We start from the raw sequence: 27723 nt of genomic DNA on the forward strand, positions 1-27723 counted from the left end.
GGAACATCAAACTACCGCTGCAATTGTTTCGAGAGTGGGCTGCGTTTGTTTACATTTGAGATGCAATTCCTTCAAATTTGCAGTAATTCCTCCCATTACTTAGGGGGACCTGGACACATGACAATCAATTTAATGAAAGAAGAAAAGAGTCTGCTACTACCCTACTTGCTTTGCTTAGGGCACACAAGCGTGAGTCTTGGTAACTGTTGGTTGACTGCATGTCATCACATCCCATTTGAAAGGATCGATGTCCAAGGTATCATGACATAGACTGTGTTGACATTGATAGTGTACATATTCCACGCCAGCACGGTCGAAGCTGCACAGGTCACTGAAAAAGAACACATCGGCCTTGACATATCGTCATTAGCTAACGAAATCTCAGATAGAAAGAGATGTTTAACGACTTCATTGATCATTACGAATGAGCTTACCGTTGGTGGGAACCGGAACTAGATAATAATTGAAGTACAATCGAGAGAGAAGCATGGCGGACAACGTGGCGGAAGGGGTTCAGAAGATGGACATATCTGAAAAGAAGCAGGCACGACGATTTTGATTATATATCACGTTCTGCAAATCATGATTTCCACGATAAATTTATTCCACTTAGGAAAGAAGATAGGACTCAACTATGTCAGGGCCATGGGAATGGTGTGTTTATGTTGTGTCAACTTGTGTGCTCCTGATGAAATATATTAGATACCCGTAAATACTGTAAATACGCTTGCTCCATCATAGATAGTGTGGGTAACTTAAAGATCCTGCTCGATGTGCATAGACAGACTAATATGATCTGTGACAAGCTGTCGTGCCATCGCGTGTGTGTTTCGTCACGCCCGCATTGATTGTTAAGACATTGCATCAGCCACCGGGCGGTGTAGACACAAATTGTGAAGCCCCTGAAAAAGAGGAACTGAGAATATTTTGCAGATAACATTTTCAAACCTTTATTCATGAGCACTTTGCGCACGATTATACGTCGGGCAACATTATTTACATGTCTCATTTTAAATTGCTTAACTACACTCAGTAGTTTCACATGAATGAAGTTGTGTTAGAACAATGGTATTAATTTCTTTCCACGGCATTTATTTGGTTTAGCACCTGCCACATCTATAGTTCTTGAGTACATGTCTGTTATGCTTGAACTAGTTGTGGGTGTGATAGTACAACCTGTGTTTAGTGAACACCTTACACTTATATTTCATCAGCCAGTTTCTGGGAAGGAAGAAAAGTTTCTCGTTATTTAAACAAGCCAGACAGTGTTGTGGAGCTATAGTAGCAACAGATCAGCAGTGGATTGTTCAGTTATATCTTAATCAATATAATATTGTCTGTGCTCAGTAATACTAGCCATGGAAGACGACAGTAGCATGGTAAGTTGTACAGTGAAATGACTTTCTGGAAATGTGGTGGTACGTACACACACAGTCGTGTCTCAGCTGGCAGAAGAAGTCTGTTTAGGCAAATGGGTATCATTTTTCTTTTTTTTTTTATGGTGACATTTTTCAATTATTTTTCGTTTTATGGTTTTGTTTTTGTTCATTGACATGATTAAGGATATTTTTCATTGTGAAAGATTTCAGTTATTTCAACGGGTTCCTTGCTACTTGATAATAGATACAGATATAATTGCTTTAGTTTCTATTCCTAACAGAATCTTGAACTCTCTTCAGAAATCAAAGAAGAAGGGCACGGCTGGAGGGGGCGGAACCCACCCTGCTCGGGTGAGTACTGTATGTGACCACTTTTAGGGTGTATATTGTGTTTGACAACTCTGAGAGTGAGTACTGTCTGTGACCACTCTTAGGGTGAGCACTGTGTGAGACCACTCTTAGGGTGAGTACAGTGTGAGATCACTCTTAAATGGAGGGTGTACAATTCAGGAAACAATGACTGAGGAAGTAAAGTGATGAATGTTTGATTACTTGCACTCACAGAATTGATTGGCTAAAAGGTAGAATTTAATGTATAGACCTTCAAAAATAGAATTTAATACCACTAAAAAAATTACTATATTTTATAGTGCTAATTGGCTTATTAGTCTCGTCTAACCTCAAAGTGGTAACTTTAGTGCAGTCCTCCATGCACTTCTGATCAATGAAAATATGTGCCCTTTAAGTGCACTGCTCACTTGTTGACTTATCCATGTATGAAAATTGACTTCAGTGTATCATGATTTATATTGCTTTTGTGGAGATAAAACTGTAACAAAAACTGTAAACATTGTGTAAATTTGTTGTACCAAAACATACCAAGGTCAGTTTATCTTGATAGGCATGTATTGTAGTAGTATGATAGTGGGGATTCTATTATAGGTACCTAAGGGGTTTATTTAGGGTCCCACTACCAAGTAAACTAGGGAGGGTTTATCATGTTTATTATCTCAAGCCATCCTTGGATGTGCAAGTCAGAGTGATCTGTTCAGCTGTGTGTGTCTGAAGTATTCTGTCTGCTGGTGTATAACAAAGGCAAGGTGTTATGAATAGAGCTATGCACAGCATGCTACTATGAATAGCCAGTGGCCCTTGGCTCAACCAGAATGATCACAACTATTTAAAAAAGTACTGATTTTTTAGTTGTTTGTTATAGAAAATTAAGTGCAGAGTGATGAAAGGCCTAGTGAATTGATCTGTGTTCCTACAAGACTTGATCTAAAAAATAAACATCCCCAGCCTAGACACAGAGTTCAGAGCACTGAAAGATGAGCAGTCCCATGGGTGTGAACACTATGATGGAAGAGCGCAGGACTGGGAATCTAGAGAAACAAGTTTGAGACAGGGTATCAGCAGAAGCTTTTGCAAGGCAAATAGACACTGGAAGACATTGCTAGGTGAAACAAAGATGGCAATGGAGTGACAGCGTCCTTCCCATGGCCGTTGCTCACCAGTTTTGACACTGAAAGGTGTAGCAACAAAGATGGCGTCGTAGCAACAAAGATGGCGACTGAGCTTAGCAACAGGGTTTGGCCTGGGTTTATACTTTTCTTTCAAATGTAGCCGTAATATTCGTGAACAACTTGATTGAGTGGGTCTGCGATGAATTTCTCGAAGTGAATGAGGGAGTACAGGACATTACAGGGTTTCGAAGCTGTAATTGATCAATGTATCCATCAGACGTTGTAACCGTTAGGTGCCTCAACACCTAAACTCTTGTACAGGTTGGCGAATTTCAATCTACTGACATAGGGCAGCGTAAATATCAAGTTGACGATGTTGGCTTGGCTTTGATGATCTCCGGCCATGCCTTGGCTCATCTGGACATCGTGCTTCAATAACATAAGGTGCACTTCTAATTGAGCTGCAGGCAGTGCTGTCGATACTACCGCTGGTGCCGATGCTACTGGTGCTGTTTCTACTGGTTTGAATTTGTTCAGTAATACGTTCACGATAGCGATGGACGCCACTGCTATGGCATTCGGGGTAAATGCACATTTTTATCCCCCTGGCATGTAATGCAGGGGGATATAGTCGACGCCTCGCCTGTCCCTCCGTCCGTAATCATTTTGTTTCTGGAGCATAACTCAGAAACCATTCAATATTTTTAGACCAAACTTGATAGATATAGTAACCAGCCTATGGTTGTGCCTTTTGCTATTTACAGATTTTTGACATTTTTTTTGTTTTTCTATGGAACATTTTGGTGTTAGTCTTATGGTGGGGTGGGCTTCGTTTCCGGAGCAGAACTCAAAAACCATTCAATATTTTTCTGCAAAACTTGGTAGATATATCAATCAGAACCTAAAGTGGTGCCTTTTGCTATGTACAGGTTTTTGTGATTTATTATTTTCTCGTTTTCCATGGAAACGTTTTGGACTGAAAAGTGAGAGGTATGTTTTGTTTCCAGAGCAGAACTCAAAAACCGTGCAATATTTTTCTGCAAAACTTGGTAGATATATCAGGAAGAAGCTGAAGTGGTGCCTTTTGCTATGTACAGGTTTTTGTGATTTATTATTTTCTCGGTTTCCGTGGAAACATTTTGGACTTAGTCTCCAAACGGAGGGATGGGCTTCGTTTCTGGAGCAGAACTCAAAAACCGTTCAATATTTTTTTGCAAAACTTGGTAGATATATCAATCAGAAACTGAAGTGGTGCCTTTTGCTATGTGCAGGGTTCTGTGATTTATTATTTTCTCGGTTTCCATGGAAACGTTTCAGACTTTGTCTCAAAATGGAGGGATGGGCTTTGTTTCCAGAGCAGAACTCAAAAACCGTGCAATGTTTTTCTACAAGACTTGGTAGATATATCAATCTGAACCTATAGTGGTGCCTTTTGGTATTTACAGGTTTTTGTGATTTATTATTTTGCAGGTTTCCATGGAAATGTTTCGGACTTAGTCTGAAAAGTGGGAGGTGTGTTCTGTTTCTGGAGCAGAACTCAAAAACTTCTTAATATCTGTCAGTGTTACTTGATAGATGTGTGTGGCAGACCCCAAAGTGGTGCCTTTTGCTATTTACAGGTTTTTCTGATGTATTATTTTCTCAGTTCCATGAACATGTTGCTGACTTCGTTTCCGGAGCACAGCTCGAAAACCATTTCATATCTTTCAAAAGATCGTGGCAGATATACGAGACAGATCTTGAAATGGTGACTTTTTTTGATTACAGATATATGGCATTTATATTTTTCATGAATTCCATGGAAACAATTCAGACTTGGTCTAAAACAAAATAAGTAACTGTCACATGATTTGTCCTTTCAAATATGTGGGGGCCGTTGGGATATTTCATCTTTTGATGACTCTTGTTTAATCGGCTTCTCCGTCGTTGTGATGATGGCCATATCTATGAAACAGGTCGCAGATGATGTTGTTCAAAGCATGGTCAATGAATGGCTTCCTCACATGGGGTCAAGGGGATACTAAAATAAACTTACCTGTGAACTTTTATCATATATTTAATCTTGTTAATCTTGTTGACATTGTCAAGGCATAAATAGTGATCTGGGAAGTCATTCTCTCAAGTCAGCATGGAAGGCTTGTCACGGAAACTGTTTGTTTTCACAAGCTAATTGGTGACACGTGAGATGACACGCGAGTGGATTCGGATCAGCTGTTCGTTGTAAACACATCAATTAACTCGTGAAATAGCACAGAGGGACCCGTCAATTTGTTCGTTGTAACAGATAATTCGTACTATCAGTGTTCGGTGTATACGGTAGTTACGGTAGCTTTCTCCGTGTGTCATGGCTGAACATATCCCTCGTCGCTTCTTAAATCTCTCTAACCACGACTGATTGGCCTTGAAATCTGTATGTCCAAGTTTGACACTAAACTCGTCAGCTTTCGCAAGAAGTATCGGGCCGCTTAGTGGAATATTCTCACTCCGCACAGACTTAAACCATTCAAACAGAGCTTTCTCAACATCTTCAAAATTGGAAACTCGAATTCTCTTCCGACTGCTTCCATATTCTGCTGACTGCAACTTTGAGATGATTGCCTCCTTGTCTTTAAGTATGGTGCTTAATGTGGACTTGGGAATTTTAAATTCTGCTGCAATGTCAGTCTTAGATTTTCCGCCTGCATCTACAGCTTGGATGATCTGGTATTTTGTGTCGAGATCTAGAGCTTTACGTTTCCAATTTTGAAGATGATGATTGGCTGACGTCACAGCTTCCAGTGCTGCTGAAGAACTACTCGCCAGAAAACATATTCAACGCTGATGAAACGGGACTTTTTTATAAGCTTGTACCACAGAGAACGCTTCACTTGAAAGGGGACAAATGCCACTGAGGAAAGAAATCTAAAGAACGCATTACTGTTCTAACTGCAGCAAACATGAGTGGTACAGAAAAACTGAAACTGTTAGTCATAGGGAAGTCAGAAAAGCCACGGTGTTTAAAGAATGTTTGAAGTTTACCAGTGGACTACAGATCAAACGGCAAAGCATGGATGACCTCTGATTTGTTCACTGAATGGGCGACTTACAGATGAAGATATAGTTACGGCCGTGAAGAAAGACAATGAAACAGTTGATAGTGATGAAGATGACAGTGAGACAGTGGCAGAAATGGAAGTGAAGACGACAGCAGAGGCAGCAACATGTTTAAAACATGTAAGAGACTTTTTCTTGTCAAGACCAAATGTGCCGTTGTCCGTCTTTGATAATATTAATGATTGTATGCAAGCTCTGGAATCTATTCAAATGTCTGCTCGTGTTCAAACTAAAATTACCAATTTTGTTACAGATGCATAATAAAATACATCATCGATGATGAAATGAATGATCCATGACAATTATATGTTCGTTGGTTTTGTCTTATTTTATTTTCCGTGTGAACATGATCTTGTCTGAAATCAGTGGCGTGGTGACGATTCTTGGTAATTTCCGAATATTCACGAACATTCCCGAATCGCTTAGAACGAACTTCGCTTACAACGAACTGAAAACAACAGTCCCTTTGAGTTCGTTATAAACGAATATTACTGTATATTTAATTAGAACTTTGCAGATTCTGATACTTTTCGGTATGCACTTCCTGAAATGAATCATAAAAAAATCCAATTCAGCCTATAAAGTTGAAAAAAATGCGAGGAAATGATACACTAATTTTCTCCCAACGCTGGGGGAAAAGGTGGTTTCAACAGTTCTGCTGCGCTGTGGTCATAATGCATGCGCTGTCAATAGGTGCTTGAAACAGTATGCTTTCCTGGAGTATGAGGTCAGGAGCAGTAGACAAATCTTTGATATGTACACATACAAGTACATAATCTACTCATTGCATTAAATTTAAAAAGAAATCATTTTGATCAAGATAAACAGACTCTAGAGAGAAAACTTGATGTCTGGTTAATAAGTCAAAAGGAATTTGGCGTGTTTCGTTTCGATGAGCTGTTTTTTCATGCAGTTGCCTTCTTGTTTGCTTGCAATCACATTGTTTTCTTTTGAGCATTCCTTCAATGAATCCATATCCTTTCTTTGAAAGAGGGCCCCCCCCACCACCACCACCACCCCCCACACACCCCACTGTGTCTGCTTCCTCAGGGGTTTAAGCACCAGGTTAAATTTTTGCCTTGCACCCAAATGCTGTGTTTCATGTGCCAGTTCAAGAAGGCCAGGTACGACAGCTTGTCACATTTTTTTACCATGTCCTTGTTGGCTCTGCAGTCACCTAGGACAAACAGCATCGACTCCACTATCACTTCATTGTGATAAGTGGTCAACCAGTCCTGCAGACTTGTTGCGTGATCCACCCTGTGTATGTCCTGGTCTGTTATCACCCACACGTACGTCTTGTTCACCTGCAGTGATGTGATCAAATGCATCCTTGTAGCACCTTTCCAGCAGGTCCAATATGAAAGCTGCATCCTGTTTGACCACACACGATTGCACGCAATGCAGATCCGGGGGTAGCTTGATATCAATAGATGGCTTGCATGAATTGTTCATATTGTACATTAAGATGTGCATTCATGATCACATACAAATATAAATGTAAGTTACCGGCGGTTTGAGCCTTCGTTTGATTTGAATGGTGATCATCGTCCGTTGATCGTATGTCCAGCCACAGCACATACTTCGTTGTCAGGTACTGGCCGAGGATCACATAGGCAAGGCCGAGGTCCTAGATGATAGCGTCGATTTCCGATGGACACTTGGTTGCCAGGAACTTACTGATGGTAGGTTCTAATGCCTTGGACAGGTGGAAGACTACAGTGACAACTACCTGAGACTTCGCATTGAGGGATGATTGGGTAACTAGGAGACGAGAGACCTACCCGGTTGGAAGCAGCTTCCTCAAACCGAGAAGTGCTTCTATCCCAGATTGGCCACATGTGCGAAATCAGTGACCGGGATGTCAGAGAAGCCTTTGTGAGACTGGGTGCAAAGCTGCCAAAGCTTCATCTTAGGCAACATCGTGTCCTGGTTGCTGGGCTTCTTGTCAAAAACAGTCACGTGGCTCAGACAAAACATGTGGGTGGGTGGTCGTCATCGTTGCAGCCAGTCTGCTGTACGTCGCTGTTAATGAATTTTTAACTAAGTGAGGCACAACACGATGGTGATGCCCCCACCACGAGGGCTTATTATCAAGGTGCTCTTGGTGTTTGTGTGATGATAGGCATGGTGATGTGGGTGGAATGCTAGTCTTCGGGGATAAGTGTTGTTTTGCTATACCTGTTTCACTTGTATGAATGGGTGGTGTGACATGACTCACGATGAGTTATCTCCAAATTCAGATTGGTGGTCGCAATGATGATGTCGTTGTTGTAGCTCACCATTAAAAATTAAAAGTAAAAAAAATCCTCAAATAATAACAAATCAGATAAAAAAAAATAGCAGAAGTCCCCTATGGCCACAACCCACAGAGGGAGAAATGTATGTTTGACGAGCCTGGTCTTTGGTCTGATGGTGGTGGTGCGCTGGTATTTCCCCTGTGAGGTTGTGGTCAGTTGCTCACTCCCTGAGAGCTGCGTGGGCTGTTTTTGAACGGCGGGCTTCAAACCTTGGAGCAGAGTTGTGCAGCTCTGTACCTTCATTGTATCCCAGCCTTCTTTTGACTGAGTCACAGTGGACCTGATAGCCAAGTGCTCGGTTTAACGGGTCAGTCCTGAGATTGCTTCATCCTCCTGAGCTCAGCACTGTCAAGTAGCACTGTTAGTAGTGCAAGGAAAGTCACTGATCGGTTCAGGGGAACCAGTCTGTAGTGAGTATTATGGGATGGCTCGCCTCGCAAGGGTGTGTTTTCAGCTCCAATAAGACCCGTGAAGGTCCCGGGGTAGAATAGGCCTTCAGCAACCCATGCTTGCCATAAAAGGTGACTAGGCTTGTCGTAAAAGGCGACTAACGGGATCGGGTGGTCAGACTAGCTGACTTGGTTGACACATGTCATCGGTTCCCCATTGCGCAGATCGATGCTCATGTTGTTGATCACTGGATTGTCTGGTTCAGACTCGATTATTTACAGACCGTCGCCATATAGCTGGAATATTGCTAAGTGCGACGTAAAACTAAACTCACTCACTCACTCAGCTCCAATAAAGGAAAATAAAATACAAACATGTTGCTCATAGGTAATCTAGACCATGCTGATCTCGATGAAAATGTTGATAGACACTGAAAACCTGTGTAGCAGCTGCATTTGGCTAATTTTGAATTGGTTACATAAGCATGAAAAAAACGAAGGAGTTGTGTATAGCTTGAATATCCACCCACTAAGAGAGCAGGACAGCTAGTGTTAAGGGAACATGACAAACTTCTGATCCAGAGTTCTAGTTGTCGAATCCCAGGCAGTGCTGCTTTTTGTTTCTGAATTGGTCGAGGTAGCCGTGGTCGTAGGAGGATGGCTGGACCCACACGCCTGATAGATTTTAATTGGTGTTGGGACTGGAATTAAACCTGAATAAACCCATAAGCTGCTTCTGCGGTAGAACCCCCCATTACTAACTACTATTGTTAAAAGAATTTTGTTTTCTATTTTTCTAACTTCTTACAATTTTTTATACATGACTAAGAATAATAATATGGTTCGAAGTACATTCATAGAATATGTTGGAGGAGAGATAATGTGAAATTGAAACTTGATTATGGTTTTGCTAGTTTTTGCAATAAGTATCAAGACTGGAGATGGTATAGTTATCCCTGTGTTGTATACATGTGTATACCGGTATGTTTCGGGAACACGTTGCTAGCACAGTGCTACACAGCATTGTTGTGGAAATATTTGTACTTGTCTCTGAGTTTGGGGGTTGTGAGGTAGTTAGGGTGTTGAGAACACTGGTACTATGTGTTAAGCCTATTTATATGATGTCCTAATATCATCACAATCTTCATTAACAAGTATCACAATGTATCAATGTACTGATAAGATTATTTTTTCTGTATGTGTATTGATGAAAAGTATGCTGACCAGCAAATTAATGAACCACTGTAATAGTAACACATATTCATGTTTCTGTGGCATAAAGTACGAAGAATTAATATTCAAAAGTTATTTATGCCGTATTCCCTTTATAAGTATACTGTTCCGTGGATAATGGAATGTAAGAGTACTTGCCTATGTGGGATATAAAAAAACAACCTGCCTGATTCCTCTGTGTTAGTGAATGCTTGCAATTTATTCCAGCTTGACCCGCCACCAGAGTTCATTGCACACAGAGAGCAGCTGTGGGCAAAACTAAAGAAAGAGCATGATGATTGGGTGGCAGCTCAAACTTCCCAGCCAATCAAAATCACTCTACCTGATGGCAAAGTTATTGAAGGAGAGTCATGGAGAACTTCCCCATATGATGTTGCCAAAGGAATCAGGTAATGGGATGATGCTTTAGCAGTGATGCAACTTTTACAGGGAACGTGGAATGTCACCCACATCAGCCTGCTTGGTTTTTTTCGATTTGTTAGGAAAATAAACCACCATTTAATCATGTTTTATTCCTTGGGATTTCTGTCACCAGACCGAACCATGTGTAGTGTAGTGTACGTTCCTGTTTAGCACTAAACAGTTAGGGCTATTGGCTGTGTTATTTTGGTTAGTGATTATAACAAAGGGGAGGTGAAATAGTTTTGAAGAACCTTGAATCATCTACTCAGTTTGTGAAATGATACATACGAGGTTTTCTTTTGACAATTTGATGTCTGTGTTTTCCAGCCAGGGTCTTGCAGACAACACTGTGATAGCTAAAGTCAATGGGGAATTATGGGATCTAGACCGGCCGCTGGAGCAGGATGCATCTCTGCAGCTGCTCAAGTTTGATGACTCAGATGGTAAACAATTAAATCTGTAATGATATGCTAATGAACTTGCCCATAAAGTAATGCCCCCATCTGACTACTGATGTGTTTTGTTGTTTTATTGTATTGTTGACCTTAATACTAACAAGCACGTAGGGCACTCTGTTTTTGATGAGGGCCTATGTTGTCGAAGCTCTCATAGTCCTAAAGTAGTCGTAAGTCTATGTTAATGTATGGCACTTACGAATATCTTAGCGCTAAGAGGGCTTTGAAAATTTAGGTCCTGAAGCATTTAGGTTGGTGAAATAACCCAATCAGATGGTTAGAATGTATTTTGTTTGTCTGTATGCTTTTGTTACTTGAAAGGTGAAAATATTGAGTTATTTGGAGTTAGTATGATTATAGCTGTGCTGACGTGTGAATGTGTACTTACGGCATTTTACAAGTTCGAAGACCTCACAGTCTTGTACATTCACAACTGCTGTTCCTCACTTCAGGGCAGTATGTGTTCTGGCACTCCAGTGCCCACATCCTGGGAGAGGCCATGGAGTGCCACTACGGTGGCCATTTATGTTACGGTCCACCTGTGGAGAATGGATTCTACTATGACATGTATCTCCAGGACAGGTAGGTCCAGCATGTTTGGTCTGTTGACAGGGGTTAACTCTGTCATATTAGTGTGTGTAAACATGATTACAATATTGACTCTCTGACGTTGTGGGGTTTCTTTGGTTGATTTATCCCCCCAATTAGTATTGATTGTACAATGACTCTTTGCTTATCTCCTCATTTACTGATGACGTCATGAAGATCTGGTTTCAAACCTGTCTTCATGAACCAATGATTATTGCAAGAAGAAACTAACAGGATCAAGTTGTCTGACCACAAGTCGTAGCAGGTCATTGTATCCAAAATTCATGGATTGTTTGCTGATGTCAGTCTCTGGGCTGTCTGGTCCAGACTGTCTGCTATATACAGACCTCAGGCTTACAGCTGCTATACAGCTGTTAGACAATCCTTACTGCCCATACGCTGATGTACCTACCCCAGACTTGACTAAAATCCTGTTGTAAAACTGGAATGTGACTGATTGCCACATTAAACCTTTCATACAACATCCGCCCTTCACTAAAAACTATACACTGATATTAGAGTTGTGTGATCATTTGTTGATTGATCTTTCCCTTCAGACAAGTATCAAGCAATGACTTCTCCTGTATTGAAAGCGTTGTCAAACAGGTTGTCAAGGAAAAGCAACCCTTCGAGAGGCTAGAAGTGAAAAAGGAAGATCTACTGAAGATGTTTGATGTGAGAATTCTATATTTTGATGTATTTGTGAGGTAGTTTGTTAGAGATAACTGATGGAAATGTTAAGAGTGATGCTTAGACAGCTCCTATTTTACACCCAGATAATGAGGCATCTATCTCTGATATCAAACATTCCTTGAAGTTTGTACTGTATTTAATTGTTGGTGTATTTTCTGTTTCAGTATAACAAATTCAAGCAGAGGATTCTTAATGAACGAGTCACCACTCCCACCACCACTGTATATAAGTAGGCATTGCTTTTTTCTCTTTCTTCATTAGACCAACTTGTAACGGCGATGATGATGATGATGATGATGATGATGATGATGATGATGATGATGTGGGTGTGTACGTTTATGCACTCGATGCATGCTCACATCATTACCAAGGTTACATTGGCTTGCCCATTACCCTGGATCAGTGTTGTTATCAACCCAAGCTGCCTTGTCATTTGCTAGTAGGTTAACAGACCTACCTACCTGGTACTGTTGTGCAGTAAAGTATGAACAGTAGTGTATTTGTGGATAGTTCCTTCTTTGAGGAGACACCACATCTGTTACATATGCCTCTGCTTTAGGCAAGACTGAAACTTTGGAAACTCAGACTTTTTTCCCAGTTATTTGACGAGCATGTGAATCCTAAAGATCCTAAGGTACTTTCTGTGTGTTTACGATATAACTTGCAATGACTTGTGTTTCAAGTTGACTTTGGTCTGTTTTTAGATGCGGGCCTTTAATTGATTTATGTCGGGGACCACATGTAAGACATACTGGCAAGATCAAGGCCATGAAGGTCACCAAGGTGAGAGTTAAATGCTGCTGAGCCAGATTAGCATGTGTCATTGTGACCTGATGAGACATGTCACGGCTCACACTGTCGGCCATTTGCAGGACCAATCTTCCAGACCATCTGTTCATGATTACATTAGTTGACCTTAAAACTGCATCTTATATTACTACTTCATCCTGTTCCCCACATCACATACGATGTTATGTTTATCTTGACCAGAATTCCTCCACCTACTGGGAAGGGAAGGCAGATGCGGAGTCTCTACAGAGGATCTACGGCATCTCGTTCCCCGACAACAAACAACTGAAGGAGTGGGAACACTTCCAGGCCGAGGCTGCCAAGAGGGACCACCGCAAGATTGGAAAGGTGGGAACAGCTCAGTACCTACAACATACCTATGGGAAACTGTGACTTTAGTGTCACAATCTATGGTTGTGTCTCTGTATGGCTGGAGGTTGAAATCCCATGTCTGCCTTGGCTGTAAATTATTTATTGGTCAGCTGTAGCAGTAGCCATACTGGCCTTTTTAGGTGATGAATGTCTGATTTGTCTTTCAGGAACAAGAGTTATTCTTCTTCCATGAATTGAGCCCAGGCAGCTGTTTCTTCTTACCTAAAGGAGCTTTAATATATAACACACTTGTAGAGTTTATCAAGGTAAGTGAGTATCTGAAGACTGAGAGTCAGTGCTGGGGGAAAGTTAGTCAATCGTTTGAAGGCTTTTTTTTATCACGTTTTATTTTTCAACTTTATAGGTTGAATTGGCATTTTTTATGATTTGTTTCGATAAGTTTGTATCGAAAGTTATCAGATTCTGCAAAGTTGTGTTTTTCATTGCATGTGACCTTTAACAAACATGGGATGTTATAAATTTTCTGTGTGACATACATGGACGGTCTCTTACTTTGTACATAAATTTTAGGGAGGTGGGTGGTCATTCACACTGTACTTGCTTTTCCACATAAATCCTCATCACCTCACATAGACAATGTATGTATGGTCTATGATTCTTGTTTCAGTCTGAGTACTTAAAGAGAGGTTTCCAGGAAGTGGTGTCACCCAATATATACAACAGCAAGTTGTGGGAACAGTCAGGTCACTGGCAACATTATGCTGTAAGTACTTGCCTGTTATCATGGTAACGTAGTTATAAATTGAAAAATACTAATATAGCCTAACTGACACAATGAAATAGTGTTGTTAAGATAAATCTCACCTGCAATCAACAATTACTATTACAGAAAAAAGAGGAAGGGTGTTAATGTTTTTAATTTTGTTTTCAGGAAAACATGTTCTCATTTGAAGTTGAAAAGGAGACCTTTGCATTGAAGCCAATGAACTGCCCTGGTCATTGGTGAGTACTTCATAAAATAACTCCTGTATGATATTTAAACTTTGTAGACCATATGACACATATATTTTAACAATTTATCCAAAGTAAAGCTGACTTATTTGTTCCTGTATAGTTTGATGTTCGACCATCGGAATCGATCATGGCGAGAGCTCCCCCTCAGAATGGCAGACTTTGGTGTCCTCCATCGTAATGAGTTGTCTGGGGCACTGTCGGGTCTGACCAGAGTGAGGCGGTTTCAGCAGGACGATGCCCATATCTTCTGCAGATTTGACCAGGTGTGTGGAGAGGCAATTACCATGTGTACTGAAGTATACTGAACAGCAAAAGAAACAACACAACTCTGGTTTTTTGATAAATATTTAGATAGAAGACATAAACATGAACTCATATTTTTATGAGATTACATTTTTGTTGAAAACAGCATTTCTTTTCCTGTCAGTATATATTGAGAAAAGGTGTATCATTCATTATGAACCAGTAGTAAATAGCAATGGATCAGTATTTAAGGCCTTACTTGGACCTTATTTAGGGAGCTTCTTCATCACCTGCTGCCATGCGACAACTGTCACAAACTCACTGACGGATGATGTGTGGGTGGGTTTCAGATCAAGGAGGAGATCGAGGGCTGTCTGAACTTTCTAAAGCATGTGTACGGAATATTCGGGTTCAGCTTCCAGCTGAAGCTGTCCACTAGACCAGAGAAGTTCCTTGGAGAGATCGAAGTCTGGAATGATGCTGAGAAGGTTAGCTTGTCTTATTGTCCTCGGAAACATTGAACATTTCTGGTTGAAACGATGTGTAGGGACTTGTGTGAAAATACAAAGTATTAGCAGAATCTCAGTGGCATGTTTTTTAATAAAAACTGACTTTGTTGCAGCAACTATCTGAGAGTTTGGACAAGTTCACTGACAAATGGGAACTAAACCCAGGTGATGGTGCCTTCTATGGGCCCAAGGTGAGTAGGCTAGACAGGCTACCTTAGGTGTGCTTGATTAGTGGGACATAGGCTCTCCGATGCACTTAGGTGCTGGAGAGATTCCTTGACTGAATACAGTAAAGATAGGAAGTTGGTAGCTGTGAGTTAGTGTCATTGAATGCCAGTCTAAGTAAACTTAGCCTCAGTTACACTCCACTACAGTGTATTAAAAAAACCTTATGGGAGATCACGTAAGGTAACCATGGAGATTGACCAATCAGAACACAGCTTACAAAATCGCAAAAGTGGTCATTCGCATATACCTCTGGAACTTTTTATCTCGAAAAGTTTCATACCCGAACGATTCCGAATGCTATTCACCGTACGATCGCTTCTGTGTGATGTACACAGTGCACGTTGCAACCGTGACAGCGGTGAGTAAACAGTCGTTGAAAATAGAGCTTTTGGCAATATGCAAGGATGTCATCTTGCGGAAATATTAGCTAATGGTAACCATGTCAACAGAAATCCCAAAGCGTATATACTGCAGGTGAAATAACTGTGTTATATGGGGATTTTGTTTTGTGGAGAGATCTGTGTCAGTGTGCTGACTACTTTGGAAGTCCCAGGGATCCCTAAGTAGTAGCCGTTGTCTGATTGGTTAGATCTATTTAACCGTCTCGCTATTGATTGGATGGTCATGGGTCGCTCAAAGGTTGCCTGACAGACCTCCTACTAGGGTTTCTTAGACTCAGTGGTGTGAATGTAATGAATAACACTGAGACTGAGTTTACTTAGACTGATTGTATGCTAACTCAGCAGTAACTGCTTGGAAAAATCTCGAGGCTGTCCGCCATTCTGTTACAACACACAGCCATTTACAGACTGCTGAGGAAACTAGAATAACACAGCATCCTCTCACAATATGAATCCAGAAGTTGTGCCGCATCTTGTCCTTAGTGGTCAAGCAGGATGTTCCTACAAAGAAACTGAAGCGCAATGCTGTGCTCACCATTATGATGTCATCTGTTTCCCTGGCAAAATCTGGTTCGATCACTGAAGTTGTGCCTTGTTTCACAAAGTGATTACAAAGTCTTAGTGCTATGGTCATTGGTGCAATAGGGTTTTATTTGCAGCACAAGAAACAGCTCATTTATTTTTAAAAGTGAAAGTGAAAAAGTCTTTTCCTAATGTTATTTATAGAAAATATTTCAACATACATTGATAACGGTATGCCCGATTCCATACGTAAGACTTGTCATGTTTCAGATTGACATCACCATCCTGGACGCCTTACGTAGAGCCCACCAATGTGCCACCATCCAGCTAGACTTCCAGCTGCCCAACAGGTTCAACCTAGGATACGTCAAGTAGGTGGCATAGCATGCATCAACTGTTCCACACCATGTACGGGTTCCTACATAGTAACTCAGGCTAAGTAAACTGGAAGACGCCAGCCATCTGATTGTGTGACCTTTAGGCTCTGTATAATTCATCTTTACTGAAATAACTTGATATGACAAGATTACAGAGTTCATAATAGGGCTTTCCCTGCCCTTGTTACCTGAATTCTGCATGCCTTTAAGTACCTATATGTGCTTGGTGTCCAGACTTCCCAGTAAGAATGGTTATACATGTCAGGAGCCTTTATTGAATATGGATGGAACTCTTGCACCTTTTTTATGTCATGTCAGTATTTCATGTGTGTGACTATCTTAACTTGTCCTGTTTCCAGTGAGCAGGGAGAGAAAGACAGGCCTGTCATCATCCACCGTGCTGTCCTCGGGTCTGTGGAGAGGATGATTGCCATCTTGTGTGAAAACTATGGGGGAAAATGGTAAGACGCTCTTCACCACATTATCTATATTTAACAAAACCTGTTTGGAAAATTATTATTAATGTATAAGATCTCTACAAAGGTTTGCTGATAATTAAATTGTACCTGAGACTTTTTACAACTATCCCAGATTGTTTGTACAAATGTTTCAATGGAATCCTGGTGCTCTTGGTTCATAACCGCAGCAGTAAATGTTCCAGGAGACATTTTAGAACTGAGTAAGAAAATACTAGGAGGTAGACTTGGGCCTAGATTTTTGAAGCTCTCTTAGCGCTAAGATAGTCATAAGTTAGTGTTATTGTATTCATAAGTTATTGTTAATGTATGGCACTTTTGACTATTTTAGTGCTAAGAGAGCTTAAAAAATGTAGGCCCTGATCTGTTGTCTACATCTGTGCATTTCAGGCCCTTCTGGATCTCACCCCGACAGTCATGTGTCATACCTGTTGCACCTGCCTTTGATGAATACGCAAATGAGGTAACTCACCTTTCAAAAAATTGGCATTTATATTTAAATGTTCTATTACTCCTATGTCAAGTTTCTCGCATGCCTCCTCCTGTCTCTATCATGTCAATACCAACAATAGGATGAAGATATGGGACAGGATGTGTGTCCTCCATGTTCAGTGTAGATCAGATGGCACCAGGTGTCATGGCTGACTCTTTGTCATGTGTGAACTGTAAGGATGTTTGGTCACACTGTGCACTCCTCTTACTAACTCAAAGCCATAAAATAGTGGTTAAATTGTTTGTTTGTCATGCCGAAGACCTGGGTTCAAATCCCATATGGGTACAATGTATAAAGCCCATTACTGGTGTCCCTGGCTGTGATATTGCTGGAATATTGCTAAAAGCAGTGTAAAACTTATCTCACTCATTCTGTCTTCCCCAGGTGAAGAGACAAATTCACTCGGCTGGGTTTGTGTGTGAGACTGATCTAGACACTGGTGCTACTCTCAACAAGAAAGTGAGGAATGCCCAGCTGAGCCAATATAACTTCATCTTCGGTAAGTACTGCTCATGTTCTGAATCGTACATAGCAAATCAATGTAACTTCCCAATAGATAAGAAAGTCGTACTCACTTGAAGCAGCTGCCATAACATAAGAAACGGTCGCCTCTTATTTACTGAACAGTGAAAAATCTCACGTTTTTAAAAAAAAACAACTATATTTCATGAAAGGAAGCTTTCATGTTTTTGTCGTCTATTTTATTAAAAAAAATAGACAAATATCTAGAGTTGTGTTTCTTTTGCTGTTCAGTTTAGTTTAAGCTGAATCTTGTCAGTATTGATGCTAATGTCCACAGTTGTTGGCGAAAAGGAGAAAGATAACAAGACTGTGAATGTGCGTACGAGAGACAACAAGGTTCACGGTGAACACAGCATTGACCACGTCATCTCACGGTTCTCCCACTTCAAGTCCAGTCGAGTTGTCGATGCTGAGGAGGCTTTCTAGACTCACCAATAACAGAAGAAGCTGCTCTGTTCCGGATGCAGATCTGTGACACTCTGAACACATCCAGTGAACATGAACACTGATATTTCCTTTCACTTGGGTTAAATTATTTGCAGATTTACAGTGTTATTTAAGGATATCATGTCACATTTCAGTAAAACATCCTTCATGAATGATGAATGGGACTGCAATGGGTGTGTGATGGGGACTTCAGCCAGTAGTACTACTGTAGGCCATGGTTAGTGTTTCCTTTCATAGACATAGTTTTGAAATACTCTGTTCTCCTCAGTCAGTCAAGAACCTAATTCCCCAGTTGTAGAAACATAGATGTGATTATTTCCCTGATAATCTTATTTATTTTCATGACTTGTTCATCATTTCTATCAGAATCTACATTTGTCTGGAATGCAAAACATTCTGTGGATAGACCATCTCATCATGTTAATATCTAAACATTTAGTTGACATTGAGAACACAGATAACTGTAAGAAACAGATGATAAATGTTCAGAAACAGTGAACTTGCACAAATACATAAGCTTGGTAAACAGGGTCATTACTGAAGTTGTCAAATTCCTGATAATTATTTTGTAGCCTTGGTTCCATAGTCATTGCATATTTTCAGCCAATCACCTTCACAAATATTTGAGGCCTTGTGCTGAATGCCATATGGCCTGGGTTCAATATTTTATGATTGAAATGAGAAGCCAAGTTTTGGTTATCTCTGCCATTATGTGGTTTAAAAGTATCACAAGCATGAGATGAAGCATTCACTCCAAGACCTGACCAGACTTTCTTGGACCTAGTTTTCTTGTGCCATTCGTCACACATGTCCACATAACTGATTGTCCAAATGGAAGAATGGAGTGGAACAATCTTTGGTAATTCAGCCAGGATGTGACATGAATAACCATACCATCACTCTTTCAGTTTATTACATGACAACTTGATTGTTGGTGTGAATACTTGTGATGTACATAAGAGAATTGAACACTTGTTGCAATCAACATGGACACAAATGGCTTGATATGAATCAATGTTTGTCCCGTTATATTCAGCTGCTACAAGTTATATTTTGGATTTAAAACTAGTGGTCCTGGCCAGATGTTCTGAATCTTGTAACCAAGAGGAGGAACTTAGATTAGCTTCTAATGTACATTAGACGATATTGTGAACAAGACAAGACATTCTCGATCCACAGTGTTCCACACCCAGGTCATTTTGAGCTGACATATGATTCAGATGTCGTTATATACTACAGACAAAATTCTGATCAAACAATCAAATGATTTCTTTGTTAAGTTTAATGATAGGGAGGTGGTATAATCTAGTGGTTATCAGCTTGTCACATGGAAGACATGGTTCATTTTCCAACATGGAATGCTGTGAAGCTCTTTTATGGTGTTCTCAACAGTGAAATTCCTAAAATATTGCTGGAAATGTTGTACCATCATACTCATCAACGCAACAACATGTTCCTGTACTATTGGCCTCGTGTTGTATTTGTACATGGTAGCTTGGTGATAGGGAACAGGAGGGACAAGCAAACATGAACTAACAAGGGTAGGTGTGAGACGAACACTGCTCACCCAGTAGACACTGTGAGCATGGGTTGGTTCCACACCACAGACTAGATAGAACTGTACATCTAACTGAGGGTCGAGGCCTTTTCTGTTTCTTGCAATATTGTAGTGTATCGTGACTTCTTTACCATCATGCAGCTGGTATGCTCAAATAAAGACCGTCAACGTACTGTATATCTTCTTGTTATTACCATATACTGGGTGGTATGGGGCTGTTTGTTTTCTAACAACACGACAACAACACTCATTAAATGACGAAGTCAGTATGCTCATTCTGTTGAGTATTGATATGTTCTATTTACACACACACACACACACACACACACACACACACACACACACACACACACACACACACACAACAACAACAAAAATCAGATTGGTATGATTGGTTTGATTACAGATTATTAAGATAACATAATATGGTAATGACTTGACGCAGGAAACCAATATTGCCTGGCGTCATCAGTAAACATCGACCTTGTCAATACGGGGTGATAATCAAGTCATACGACATACAGCACAATATCAACAAAGATCCTCCACTGAATGGGGAGGAGATCCGAGTCCACCATGTTTGTCCTTCACCCTCAATACCGCTAATTTCACAATAAATACGTGTATTGCAGGTAAAGGAATATCCTATTTCATTTGACAGGTTGTAGAACGAAAACGGAATATCTAGCGATTACGGGAAGGTTATGTTTTATCGCCGATCGGGTGTAAATACGTAGTATCTCTTCGCCGAGAGGCGATGAATTTCGTAGACAGGTTATTGGCATACGAATGAAAAAGTTGTCTTTTCCCCCGAGTTCCAAGCGAGGTAACTCGGTACATAGTGCACCGATTTTGATAATTTTGGATTTATTCGAAAGGGAATTTATCTGGCTTTATTTCAGTAAGAATTGCCGTTGTGTATTCCAAAATTTTCACCCAGAATTTGCCCATAATCGAGAGTGATGTGTTAGACAACTTTGTGCGCGTTACATCCCTTTCCTTTATATGTATATGGATATCAGTGTAGACTTGTTGCACCCAGGATGTTTTATTTTCAGCATTACAAGCCCCTGTGGACGATACATCAGCTCATGACTCCTCGTGACCAGTGAACAATTTACAATGACGGGAAAGTCGACATCACCTTTTCAAAGAGTTGCGTTTATATTGATCACCACACGTGGAATTATATAATGGCATTTCTGATAATGATGTTATATTAGTTCAAAAGGAAGGTACAAAAGGAAATGTCCTTTCTTAAAGATCGAATAATCTCACATTTTTTGCACTCTTTTAAGCATTACAAGCGAAAGACTGGTGGTTAGTCCAGGGCTCCAGATATATTTTCAAGCAATTGGGTATTTCCTCCCATGTCTGTTTATGTACGAGTAAATGCATGTTTTGAGGAGTAACTAGCATTTTGTGTACTCCCACTAGTTTAAAGATTTGAGTTCTTTTACACTTACACAGAGTTTCTCATCCTTGAATAGGTCGTGAGCAACCCATGCTTGCCCTAAAGGAGACTATGCTTGTCGTAAGAGGCGACTAATGGGATCGGGTGGTCAGGCTCGCTGACTTGGTTGACTGACACATGTCATCGGTTTTCAATTGCGCAGATCGATGCTCATGTTGTTGATCACTGGATTGTCTGGTCCACACTCGATTGTTTACAGACCACTGTCATATAGTTGGAATATTGATGGGTGCGGCGTAAAACTAAACTCACTCACTCATCCATATTGGGTAATTAACACATACATAAATACATAAATACAAATGCTTCTCAACAGGTCTAAGTGTTTAGTAATTCTAGTATTTCCAAATAGTTGGAATTAAGCAATTTTCAAACACTTAACGTGGAAGTCACGTGACTACTACAGTAAACTCCGGACAGTGACTACGGCCATGATATATATGTATATAATCATCACTTAACATTTGCTAACGTTGTTATAGAGTTTGGGCGCCACAACAAATTATCATACGCAAGCCAATTTAGTTAATTGAGTAAAGTACGCAAGGTATTATAGAGCTACTGGGTTTTAGGTGTTTTTGGTACTCCTGTATTTGTAATTAATTGAGTAAAAGTTATTTTATTGAGTAAAATACGCAAATACGAGCCTTATCTGGAGCTTAACATTTGGTTAAATAATGCAGAGCGATGAAAAGTCGTCTGCTTTACTCTCGCCCGCCAACGAAATCCACAGACAGGTTACTAAGTCTGTCGCCAGCCGCAGCGACGTCATGTGAGGAAGGATTTTCAATGAGGTGGGTATCTTCCCGTTATGACTGCTCCCAGTTTGACTACTCCCAGTTTAACTATTCATGAACATGAAGATATAATGAAGCACCCCTACACTTAATAATGTTCTGTACCTGTATTGCTGACTACTCCCAGTTAGTCTACTCTTTGCAATAAGCCTATAAGAGAGACTCGATATTACGATATTAAGGGACGTTAGTATGGCGTTTGCTTCAGCTTGTCAAAATAGCAATCCGGTAATCTAGAAGATATTGTTCTGGATCCAGTGACAGTGGCACAAGCACTGCGCCACCGTCCCTGGACCCATCTGTAAATAAGGATTTGTAACTCCTATATTTATTTTTTTTCAATTGATTTTATTCTTGTTTATATTGTAATTCACTAGTTTCTGACTTCTTAAACTGTGTTTGAGCAGGGATAATCTACAACATACAGTCTCCCTGGTTACAGTTAGGTCAACTTGTGGCCTCACCAGTTGCCAATGAGGAGCAAAAAGCAAATACGAAGGAGATATATTCTCCAGCACAATGCAGCAGAAAAGTACTCTATGCCCAAGAGGCGGAACAAGAGAAAAGTTCTTGGTGTATAAATCCTCATAGTGGGAATTAAGACAGTTAAAAGTTGGGTTGGACTTGTTTGAGAATAGTTTTGTAATATTTTGTAAGGATAAATTTGCACGGTGTTGTGTAAATTAAACGTCCAATTGAGTAGTTTTAATAACGGGGTTTCATTTATAACCATATCAATAAATGATTTATGTATTTGTACCCCCTAGAGTATATGTGATCTTTAATAATATACACGTGAAATACAGTGTGACGCGTTGATCTCAAGCCAAATACACGCATATGCGTAATACCCACAAATACTTGTTAAAAGGTGAAGATCCTCCGTTTTGTATCCCTTGCAATGAGAGAGTCACAATCAAGCATGTTCTGCTTGACTATGTTGAATTCTTTTTCGTTGACGGGGTTTTGTATATAATATCTATCTCATTCTTTGAAAAATGTACTGGATGTAAAGGAAAACAAATGAATGTTGACATCAGATTCACACTGCCGTGTATCGAATAAATTTATCCTTTTCATTCATATTCATATCGCTTTATTTAGACATAGATATATACTGACAGGAACTGACGCTGACATCGTTATCGTCAAAATCAGTCATAAATTTTAATGAAAAACGGTTTCAACGGCAATCGTTTTTTTGCCAGTAATCTCAAGCATAGGACATAATCTCGTTGTAAATATAGTTATGACATCAAAACCTCAATTCATTCAAGTCTTCAATATTAGTCACGTGGTCAAAGCGGGTCCGGTTAATAAGACGGGTACCCGGGTTCAACCCATTACTTACCCCGTCACGAGTTTCCGGGTTACCCGTCCCAGCCCTGATTTATACTTAATTGCTTACTTGGCGGCTTAATGAGAACGCTTTTAATGAGCTCACTTTTGGGCTCCTTTGATATCGTACGAATAGGGTGTACTTGCTAGAGTAGGAAGTACGTCTGTCATGGAAGGCGCAGACAGCGATGACTCTAGTGAAAACATTGCTTGCAGCAAAGCAATGTCGGCTAAGAAGAGGCGACTTTCTTCATCATCATCCAACGAAGACACGCATAAAACACCCCAAAAGCATGATTTGTGCAGTCATTCTGCTGGCCAGGTACAGTGACAGCTGTCCGAGAAAAGAAACACTCTTTTTGTTAACATCCGGACAAAACCGGGTCACTTGATATACCGGAAGGGCGAGTAAAATAAGCAGTATTTAAAAGGAGAACTTTCCACACTTTGAACAAATAAACCCAACATTTTAGACACCCTTTGGGTAAGACTTCCACCCGTATCGCCCCAAATGGTTTAAAGATGAGCTTAAGTTTCTTTGAGTGGCATTTACAGAAACTGGATGCTTCAGCATCTTCTGATACAAATATAGAAACATGTTAAAACTCAAAATGAAGATTTTTATGGATATCAACTTCTTTATTATGAGAACACAACGTTTCGGAGTTAATGCTTACTCGTTCATCATGTGATGAAGGAGTAAGCATTAAATCCAAAACATTGTGTGTAAAGAAGTTGATATCCATAAAAATCTTCATTCTTATGTATTTCACTTTTAAATGCCCTTCAAAGACTTGATGTTAAAACTCATCCTTATCAGAAAAGGACTATATATATTCAGGTGATATGATTTGACTAGAATGAAATGTAAGGAGGGCAATGGGGGATGTCTTTTGCAAAATTGCTTCCTTCCATACTAAACAGTTACTTCCATCTAAACTTTCGTTGACTTTGATCAGTATACACAACAAAGTTTATGATTTTTCTACAAAGTTGAAAAGAAGTAACATTTATTTCTGTGCTTGTAGTCCAGTGTTTACAGCTGTGTTGTAGGATTTGTCATCTCGGAGCTCTGAAAGGCTAAAGCAACGACAGTCCAGACAGTTTGCAATGCCCTCCCGACAGAAAGTGTGGGATGCCATCCCAGCAACCAAGACCCCCGAAAAAACCTTTACTGACTTGAAGCCCAGAAAACTAGTCAACAATTTTACACGAGTGTAAGTGCAGTGAGATGACATGAACTTAGTACAAATGCTAGTGTTAAGATCAAGATCAAGTCAACACGGAGCATTCTCTATGCATCATGTAAGTTTCCAAGTAATTGCAAAGATATGAGTTAATCATGGTAATGTCTCGCTGACAAGTATCAATGAGACAAATGAGGATGTCTTAGACAGGCAGATACACAACATAAGTTATAAGTGTAATTTAAAGTCATGCGAAACATAGCGATGCAAAACATCGATGCTGTATGTCTGAATTTTATTGATGTCAGTCTGAACTTTGCAAAATCACATCCTTCTTACTGAACCCTTTCTAGAAACAAATGTAGCATCATATATCACCATAAACACAGATCATGTGTTTAAGTTGTATAATAAACATAGAAGAAAAATGAAAATGCATACTGTAGATTATAGCAAACTAAAGGAATGGGAGGGTTCATATGTTGTATATAGACTGCTCCTTGATGGACTTCATTTACACTGTTGACAATTTTTTTGTAGTAGTCCATATTGGAACCAATGTTTTAGCAAAACTTGTGAAATCTCTTATTGAATGTGTATAATGGACAAATCTCAGATAACAGGAACTGTTTCCATGATTAACATATAAATATGCATACTTTTGCTTAAAAATTGGGGTACCTGCTTCTGATGACTTTATCTTTCACCGATCCAGTTATTGAAATTTTCTGTTTTTGTGGGCATCACTGCTTAACAAAAACCATGGTATCATGATGACTATTATTGCAAGTGATGACTGTATTCTTTAACATTTTAAAATCAAATCGTGTCAGTTTAAACGCTTACACCAGAGGGTTCAGAACTACACAAGTGACTGGTCTTAAGTAGCCTGTATAATCCTGTCTCTAAATAAAAATACATTTTGTGTGTCAAAGTTGAGTGAACAAAGTGCTGAGTTAACTACAGCAACTGCCACAATAATCCAGTCTCAAAACACACATACTTTATGTGTGTTAATGTATTCGTACTACATGACAGTGTTTCTGTGACCAGTGCTGTGTCGGTTACAGCACCCACCGCTACAACCACGACCCGGTATACACTAGTGATGAGGATTCTTCCTTAGATGGCTTCCTGGCCATGGAAGATGACAGCAGCAGTGAAAGCAGTGACTCAGACTTTTCTGACAACACACCACAGGAGGTTTGAGGAGATAAAGACTAAATCTGTTGTTATTGTGCAATTTGTGTCAATTCTGCTGCAACAATCATCATTCTAAGATGCTTCATTAAAAGTGCAGTCATATATGCCATCAATGTTGGTTCTAGTGGATATGTTGGTAACCAAGGGTATGTTTGATTATGAGGAGGGCAGCCTAGGATGAAGTCTGGTGATAAAGCAAACTTTTTGCAACACCTCATACTGTATTGACATCTTTCTATTATGCCCCCTCCTAATCAAACATAACCTTGGTAACCTGCATATCCTCAAGAAGCAACATCGTATAGCATAGTATGGTCATTTATTGCTTGCCAACTCTGGACAGAGGGTTATTGAATCGTGCATTAATTGATCCATTGTCAATCATTGTCCAGTTCACACTTACAAACCACTAGTCCACTGTAGATCTTTGCAGACTCTGTATTAGCATCTGTATCTGGTTGTGTTTTAGCCTGATCCTCGCAAGAAGAGGACAAAGCATCGTGTGAAAAACCGAAGACTTATTCTGCCCTCATCAGGGTCTGACACTGATCCAAGGTTACCAGAAACACACTTAAACGAGGAGGGAGATGTCCGAAAATTGCTTCGGCAAAAACTGCTTAAGAAGACGAACAGTGTTGATGGAACTGTTGAGGACAACACTGGTGTTGACGGGGTGGACACAGAAGCAAATGTTGTCGGCATGAAGACAGGGGTGAAGAAATCAAGTAAAGTTATAGAAAGTAGCTCTGATGAGGACAAACCATTGAAAAGCAAAGGTAGAAGATCATCCTTGCGCAGAAGGAAGTCAAAGCATAATGATAGAATTCGTGATTCATTAAACAGTGATAATAATGATGATAACCAAGGGATGAGCAAGTGCAATCTTCGTGTTCCTGCACTTCCATCTTCAACTGAACCAAAGACTCAGAGCATTGATAAAGACCATGATGCTGAAGAGGAAGACAATGTTGATAGCAGTGACAGCTCTGACAGACAATTAGAAGATGATAGTGAAGATAGTGCACCAAGAATGATACGAAAAAAACGGAAGTCCCTTTTGGATAGTGATAGTGACAATGGTTGTGATGGGGACAGCATCAAAGCAAAGCGTGACAGAGCTGTCCATCAGAAGGATAGGCGGGATAGTTTGTTTAAGAACTTCAAACAAGCCCGATCCAAATATGAAACAAAGACCAAGCATGACAGATAGAATTTGAAGCCTGTGGATGGCTACCAGTCAGTCACAAGGTATGTCAGAAAGCAAATGGACAGAAGAAAAGATATGTTTAAATGTTTATATGTCTGCAAAAGATGAGAGTTTTGAACTGCAAACTTGAATTGAAAATGGTTGTGCATATCATTTCAGCGTTTTATTTTGATATATTTTGTTAAGTTTTGCTTTTAACAAATAAATTAAAACACACATTTCTTGTTTGCTAGTATTAATGTTACATCCAACATAGAACAGACCGTTTGGATGATTGGCAGCATGAACTATCCTAGTCTTTAAATGGAAACTCAAAATGGATAACTCTGTGCATAAATATTACTAACTGGAGCTGAAAATTCAATTTATATACACACATGCAAAAGTAACGCAAGCCAAGTGTAAAGAATATATGTATGTAATTTTCAATATTAAATACAAGAAACACAGAGTCAGATAGACAAAACGTTGAGTGAAGGCATTTCATTGGCTACCAAGTCTGAACGGTAAAGGGGTTGACGGGAACTATCTTTCTAGTGTTGAACGGAAATGTCCAGAGGTGGTGACCATGGACAACCGCTCCGAGGAAGGTCATCTATGGTCAGTGTAG

General features: G+C 40.0%; 2 protein-coding genes across 4 annotated transcripts; both read left to right on the top strand.

Annotated features, from left to right (window-relative positions):
• The first annotated feature begins 266 nt into the window (after positions 1–266).
• LOC137278565 (threonine--tRNA ligase 1, cytoplasmic-like) lies at positions 267–20080 on the top strand. 3 transcript variants are annotated; one of them, XM_067811017.1, is made up of 20 exons: positions 267–544; positions 1680–1730; positions 10065–10246; positions 10587–10702; positions 11167–11296; positions 11860–11977; positions 12160–12224; positions 12700–12778; positions 12986–13132; positions 13324–13422; positions 13785–13880; positions 14049–14119; positions 14232–14394; positions 14725–14862; positions 14997–15074; positions 16305–16405; positions 16771–16872; positions 17278–17350; positions 17765–17879; positions 18180–20080. In XM_067811017.1, the coding sequence occupies exons 1-20, from the start codon at positions 488–490 to the stop codon at positions 18326–18328; spliced, it is 2130 nt and encodes a 709-aa protein (XP_067667118.1). In that variant the 5' UTR covers positions 267–487; the 3' UTR covers positions 18329–20080. The 3 variants fall into 3 exon arrangements, with proteins under 3 accessions (XP_067667118.1, XP_067667117.1, XP_067667119.1); XM_067811016.1 differs by having other exon boundaries at positions 471–654; XM_067811018.1 differs by lacking the exon at positions 267–544 and adding an exon at positions 1143–1379.
• Positions 20081–23501: 3421 nt separating this feature from the next.
• LOC137278566 (protein starmaker-like) lies at positions 23502–27331 on the top strand. The gene is made up of 4 exons (XM_067811019.1): positions 23502–23838; positions 24570–24733; positions 25774–25906; positions 26376–27331. The coding sequence occupies exons 1-4, from the start codon at positions 23686–23688 to the stop codon at positions 27114–27116; spliced, it is 1191 nt and encodes a 396-aa protein (XP_067667120.1). The 5' UTR covers positions 23502–23685; the 3' UTR covers positions 27117–27331.
• Positions 27332–27723: the final 392 nt, after the last annotated feature.

Source organism: Haliotis asinina, chromosome 3 (genome assembly GCF_037392515.1).
Source record: "Haliotis asinina isolate JCU_RB_2024 chromosome 3, JCU_Hal_asi_v2, whole genome shotgun sequence".
Classification (NCBI taxonomy): Eukaryota; Metazoa; Mollusca; class Gastropoda; order Lepetellida; family Haliotidae; genus Haliotis; species Haliotis asinina.

Excerpts from the sequence above, each read along its gene's own strand:
- LOC137278565 (XM_067811016.1), top strand. The coding sequence starts at position 583 with ATGATTTCCACGATAAATTTATTCCACTTAGGAAAGAAGATAGGACTC. Across the intron at positions 11,297-11,859 it reads GACATGTATCTCCAGGACAG|ACAAGTATCAAGCAATGACT; the intron begins GTAGGTCCAGCA and ends CTTTCCCTTCAG. Across the intron at positions 12,225-12,699 it reads CCCACCACCACTGTATATAA|ATGCGGGCCTTTAATTGATT; the intron begins GTAGGCATTGCT and ends GTCTGTTTTTAG.
- LOC137278566 (XM_067811019.1), top strand. The coding sequence starts at position 23,686 with ATGGAAGGCGCAGACAGCGATGACTCTAGTGAAAACATTGCTTGCAGC. Across the intron at positions 24,734-25,773 it reads GTCAACAATTTTACACGAGT|CACCCACCGCTACAACCACG; the intron begins GTAAGTGCAGTG and ends TGTCGGTTACAG. Across the intron at positions 25,907-26,375 it reads CTGACAACACACCACAGGAG|CCTGATCCTCGCAAGAAGAG; the intron begins GTTTGAGGAGAT and ends GTTGTGTTTTAG.